Source organism: Callionymus lyra, chromosome 8, assembly GCF_982586985.1.
Source record: "Callionymus lyra chromosome 8, fCalLyr1.hap1.1, whole genome shotgun sequence".
Lineage (NCBI taxonomy): Eukaryota > Metazoa > Chordata > Actinopteri > Syngnathiformes > Callionymidae > Callionymus > Callionymus lyra.
In genome coordinates, this window is record NC_141825.1 from 10,647,445 (window position 1) to 10,653,538 (window position 6,094).

The 6,094-nt window shown below is 39.8% G+C and overlaps 1 protein-coding gene across 1 annotated transcript; it reads right to left on the minus strand.

Moving 5' to 3' along the window:
- Positions 1-17: 17 nt before the first annotated feature.
- Positions 18-5,340, minus strand: spty2d1 (SPT2 chromatin protein domain containing 1). Its single transcript, XM_087796678.1, has 6 exons — positions 4,909-5,340; positions 4,470-4,584; positions 1,753-3,357; positions 844-1,000; positions 690-767; positions 18-618 (listed from the first exon to the last, which is right to left on the minus strand). The coding sequence occupies exons 1-6, from the start codon at positions 4,969-4,971 to the stop codon at positions 525-527; spliced, it is 2,112 nt and encodes a 703-aa protein (XP_087652804.1). The 5' UTR covers positions 4,972-5,340; the 3' UTR covers positions 18-524.
- Between the last annotated feature and the right edge of the window lie 754 nt (positions 5,341-6,094).

Consider the following 6,094-nt stretch of genomic DNA (forward strand, 5'->3'; position numbering starts at 1 on the left):
AAAGACAGAGTCTTAAATCGTGTCAACATGTGCGACTTATTAAAACAAATAATCAGTTTCCACACGACAGAATGCAGAAAAGTTGTATCCATTTGTATTAAAGGGCATAGACTTTGTCCGTGTCTTTTTACACAATATATTAGTACGATTGTCAGAAGCTACAAATCACTTAAATACCACTTTCTCTCAAGTCAAACATTGCCGTTGCCCCCCCCACACACACACGTAAACAAGCAACCCGCGCTGGGTATTTCACGTATTTATAACTAAATGTCTACTGAAATAACTAAGCATCATGAGGAAACGATTGCACCGTTGGTTTTTAAAAATAATCACCTCACAGTCCGATTCTTAGCAGAAACACAGGACCTTTGTAAGTGTACGCCCTGCACTCAGTGAGGGGAACGAATAAATGGGATTATCTCAAAATTCTGAACTAAAATTCCTCTCTTGCGCTTTTGTGATGTTCACCAAAATAATCCAAGAAAGTGAGCAAAGACACATGTCTGCTGTTAAAAATGGCTTCAGTTCCTTCTTTTCCTCTTGGCCATCTGTCGTTTCATTTCCTCCTCTTCTTTCTTCTCCTCCTCCAGGTCTTCTTGAACCGCCATCTTGAGGCTAGTGACAAAAAAACAAAACAAACTTAAAATAAAAATCAATTCAAAGTTGAGTGAGCTGTTCAGATTTACCTTCTTGCTTCTTCTTTCTGCATGTCTTTCCAGCTGCTCTCCATGAACTTCAGAGCGTAGTCGCTCTCCTCTTTGTATCTGAGACGATCATGTATTTAAAAAACGTTTTACAAGAAAGACGACTTGAATCATGATCATTGTTTAAGGAATCTACCTGTTTCGGTCGTAGCCAAAGATTTCTCTGATATGTTTGGACACTTCCTCCTGGTTGTCTTCTACGTCGTCGATGAAATCCTCCATTTCGGAGTCGTACTCCTCGTCATCGTCGAATTTTCTCTTGTATGCCGACGTGATCGGTGGCAACATGTGACCTAAAAAAAAATAGATGCAGGGTTGTTGTTTTTTTCCAAATTAAAATTACAAGTACAAGAACAGAAAAGGAATTCTATAGATGATTAGATTTATGTTTAAGAAACCATGAAATGTATTTTCTTACCCATGACACGTGGATTGGTTTTGGAAAGAAACATTTTATGCTTTAGAACTTTAAGTTCTAATTCATTAGGTGCTCGCCCTCTAACCGCTTCACACCAATTCGTAGAACCCGAGATTATGATCATAACTCACTGGATTTCTCCCTTGGTGGAATTTTAAACAACTATTGTTGTTCCAGCACTTTCTACACAAATGTAGTTAGGAGAAGAAATCATAGCCTTAAATAAATAAATGTATTATTTCTACACTGGCTGTTCAGAACCCAACATATATTTATCAAACTATAAATGGCCTAAATTACCAAACAATCAGAAACTTGTGTTCAACTTTTCCGTAGTAAAATTCCTAGAAGATACATTTAGTCAACAACATACTTTCACAGCACAAATTTTACGAGATTAAGTTGAAACATAATGTTAAATTTGGTAGACATTTGGTAGCTCAACTGGAACTGGTCGAGCCAGACATAATGGTTAAAGGGCCGTGCGCTGAATGTATTTTAAAGCGACTCATCTTTATAGAACATTGAAAGCAGAGGGAAATTCAAGCGTTAATGGGAAGTGATGGTGTTGATCTACATTTGAATCACAATGTATCAAATGTGTAATAGTCGCACAGTTTTCCATACCTGGTGGTCTGATCATTGGTCCGGGAGGTCCTCCTGGTCTAGAACCCATAATAGGTCTCTGTTGCATCCCAGGTCGAAGAGGGCCTCCTGGCCTGGACCCGCCAACATTTTTAGAAGAAATGGTCTCGGACATTACGGTGCACTTCGATCTACCGAGTCCTGGGCCTGAGTTTCCCATCGGTCTACCGTTTACCACACTACCCGCAGGTCGACTCATTCCAGGACCCTGACTTCCTGATGGTCTCCCGGGTCCAGATCCCTGTTTAGCCAAGGGCCTTCCGGGTCCACTTCCTGCACTGCCCATCGGTCTGCCGGGTCCAGAACCAGCAACTCCTGTTGGCCTTGCTGTTCCATTTCCTGCACTACCCATTGGTCTCCCCGGTCCAGATCCAGCGACTCCGGTCGGCCTTCCGGCAACTGATCCGCCCCCAGAATTGGCTCGACCAGGTGGCCCACGCCCAGCGCTGCTACCACCAGGCTTCCCAGTTGATGATTTTCCTAGAGCTGGATCTCTGGGTCTCGTCTGTTGAGATGTTCCTGCTCTTGATGGACCACTAGAAGAAGCCTTCGGACCGACGTTGCTGCCTCCGGATCGTATTGGCTCTCCCTTTGCAGACTTGGGCCCCATCGTTCCAGGGCCTTGACTGGGTCTTGGCTGCTTAGTGCTACCAATTTCAGATCTTTGTCCAGATGATGGTCTGGTTCCAGCAGTGTTAGCAGATCTCCCTTTAGAAGACGATAAGTCACTCAAGGCACTTGATTTGGAACCAGATGAAGAAGTCCTGACAAGGGATTGTTTGGCAGGTACCTGAGACAAAGATGTTTTCAAAGGAACTTTAGCCATACCACCGGATGAACTCGATAGTTTTGGTCTTTCTTTGTCTCCCTGACGCATCTTTGGTCCCTCTCTATCTCTGTCCTTGCTTGAACTCTTAGAGGACACTTGGCTTCTATCACTCGTGTGAGTTGAACTAGATTTCTTTACTGTTCCAGATCTTTCCAAGGAACTTTTTTGTGGCTTCACATTTTTCTGATCCTTGTCTATATTCCCTTTACGAACCGATGAAGAAGAACTCGATCTATTGTCCCTTTCAATCTTTGGGTCCGTCTCCCTTCTCCTGGCTTTTTGCTCCATTTCATAATCTCTTATCTCGTCAGCTGTGCGAAGTCTCCCTTCATTTTTGGCAGCTTTAGGTTTTAAGTCAACGGGCTCAAACTGTTTTTTCTCCGCCAACTTCAGCAAGTCTGCAAAGTTCATGCCAGGGGTAGCAGACTTTTGTGCCATATTTGGTTTCCTAACAGAAGGCTTTCCGGGTCTCCGAACTGGCTCTGGTTCTGGTTCTGAATCCGATGGGTCGTACTCATAGTTGTCCTCATCGTCCTCCGGGTCACCGGCGTAGTTTCTGAATCCGTCGTTGCCCGTCGCATTATCTTCCTCGTGATCTCCCTTCGATCTCCTCTTCTTGGGGGGCTCGACGAACGGGACGCCGTTGTAACCGTGGAAATTATCTTTAGTTCTTGACGCCATGGCGCGGGCCTTGCGGTCCGACTTCATCTCTACTCTTTTGGCGAGGAGCTCGTCCTTCTGTTTCCTATTCTCCAATTCTGAAACGTTCAAGAATTTGATTAAGCTTTAAATTTTTTAACATTTTGAAATTCCCCATATTCTCCTCATTTTAGGGGCTTTTAAGACATTATCAGATCATTTGTTTGGTAACTGATATAGACTGCACAGGCTTCAACCATCACCAAAACATAGACACAATGTCCTTGTCTTACTCTCTTCAACAACCAAAACAAATCTCACTCTTTTCCCTTTAACTCGTAAACCACCACAGACTGACTTAAACTGAGCAAATCATGACACCTTCACTAAAATGTGTAAATTGTTTATTATAGAATTAACATAACCGTAAACCCCATCAATTAAGAATAATCCCTAATCATTAAGAATTTAATGTAGCTCAAATGATGAGGTTTTTTAGACTGTATAAACTGTGTAAGAATGTGGAAACAGTTTGGAAAAGATTTATAAAGAGTTCAAGGAGGGATTAAGAAACCTAAACAGGTGAGGCCACACCCAGAATCACTATCAATTAAGCGAGTGATTTATACCCAAACTGTTGTAACCTAATAAACAATAGAGTAAAGTAGTTTTACTAAGAAGGTGTTGATCAGATTCTGAACTCTCTTAACCCCACAAACATTCAGATACCGGCATGTTGCTCCTAAGCTTTGGAACGATCTTCTTCTGCCGTTGATGGATCTACTGACTCCTTCAACAAACATCTTAAGACATTTTTACTCATGCAGGCTTTTACTTGATTCTCTGAGACTCCTGTGTTTGTCTCGGTTGGTGTCTTGACCTTTTAAGCATATATTTTATTGAGTATTGTTTTAATTGTTTAAGCGCTTTGTGACCCTGGTCTAGAAAAGCGCTCTACAAATATTACTTACTTACTTACAAACCAAACCAAAAAACGTTAGAAAATAAAAACTAGCTATGGTTTTACTAAAATAAATGTTCTGATAGTAGTTGATAGGACAGAGGTTTGTTGATCACGACTTGCTTTCGGAAAGAAATCAGTGTCCAACCTACAAACTTATTGATGGATTGATTCAACACGGATACTGAGGAAACAAAGTCCTGAAACAATGACCCTGATATAAGTGGGTTTTAGCATAATACAGACCTTTAAACCACATTTGGAAATTACCTTTTTTCTTGGCGTCCAACTGTCGCTTCTTCAGAAGAGCCTGGATTGCACTGGGATCGACCCCCTTTGACCGAGGAACCTTTTTAGGAGGGCCAGTTTGTAAACTGTATCTCTTCTGTTGACGTATGACAAAAAAAAAAAAGCAACAGAAAATGAGTTGATATCTGAAATATTATTCTTATTGATTGACAGGTCAGAGTACTTGTAACGAGATATGAAATGTGAAATGAAACAAACAACATTCAAACTTGAAATTTGATTTGGACAATAAGAATGATTTAAAAACTATCACTGACATGGAAGAATAGTCACAGATGCTCAGATAACGGTTAGCCATAATGTTAGCTTCCCATCCACGCCGACGATGAGCTGGCACATTTTCGACGACTAAACAGCCTTTTTTTGTCTTCCCTTAAATCAATGTTGAAGCAAACCTTACCTGAGAATTACCTCCATCTTTGTTTTGCGTGGCAATGTTCAAAACATCGTCGAAATCCATCATATCGGCCGAAGTTAACAGCTGGCTTTCAGTCGCTTCCTCGGACGATTTGCCACGTTATGTGTCCGTTTTTTTTAACTGTCTGAATACATTCGATTGGTTTGACTAAACTGATGAATAAACTCAGCTGTATTTAAGATTTGTGTAGGCTAACGATCGTTAGCATGAAAAGCTAATCTTTTCGTCGAAACAACTAAGCAGGCTATGAAGAAACTAACTTCATCCCACGTGAGGACGGGGTCAAAAAAGATTCATTTTCAATCAGATTAAGTGGCGACAGAATTTAATCATAATAATTGTATATATTTTTTTGACTGAACCGTCAGTGACTAACACCGACAAATTAGAAGAGCACAAAGATTGTTAACAGGAAGTGAGAGGGCTCACTGAAGCGTACTTCCGCTTCAGCCGGAAGTAGTCACAGTTTTGTTGTACTAGTCAAATTAAACGATCATATATATTAAATCAATCTAAATGCGTGTTTGAAGTTGGATAATACGATTAAAAAGTCAATTTGTACTAATGTGTTTATTGGGGTTATAAGCACAGATTTGCGTCTGTCATTTATATTCCAGATTATTTGTAAATTTAGTAATACGGATTAATAAAATGTAATTTTTCGTATGACTGACATTGAAAACCATTGAAGAGGGTGAACCTAAAATATGCAGTGTTTTATGCACTGGATTATATATATATATTGTTAATCTAGTTCATTTTTTACTATGTAAAACTACAATTTAACAGTGAATTAATGATTAATAATAAAATAGTTTGAACGCATTTTGGAGAAATGTTGCTTCCGAAAACTAAACATATTTTGACCTTTAATATTATTTTTGCTATAATAATTTGCCTCCATGTTTTTTCCACAGTATCTCCACTCGATGTCACTGTTTCCTTTCGGATAATCTAAACAGCGTTGTCTGGCCTATGTTGTGATCAGTAGCAATAAAAAAAAAGAAAAAAGACAGAGTTTAAGATGCTTAAAAACATTATTATTTCGATTTCTAAAAATTCTTACTGATAATTATGTATGTTATTTTATATAAAGCATCACGTGATGACGAACGGATTTATAAATCCCATGTGAATGACAACAGCGTTCAAACACCGAACCGAAAAA

What these genes read in the sequence shown, in the direction of transcription:
- spty2d1 (XM_087796678.1), bottom strand. Translation starts at nt 4,971, where the DNA reads ATGATGGATTTCGACGATGTTTTGAACATTGCCACGCAAAACAAAGAT. An exon ending in AAGATGGAGGTAATTCTCAG is followed by an intron (nt 4,585 to 4,908) that starts GTAAGGTTTGCT and finishes ATACGTCAACAG; the next exon opens with AAGAGATACAGTTTACAAAC. An exon ending in ACCAATGATCAGACCACCAG is followed by an intron (nt 1,001 to 1,752) that starts GTATGGAAAACT and finishes ATTTTTTTTTAG; the next exon opens with GTCACATGTTGCCACCGATC.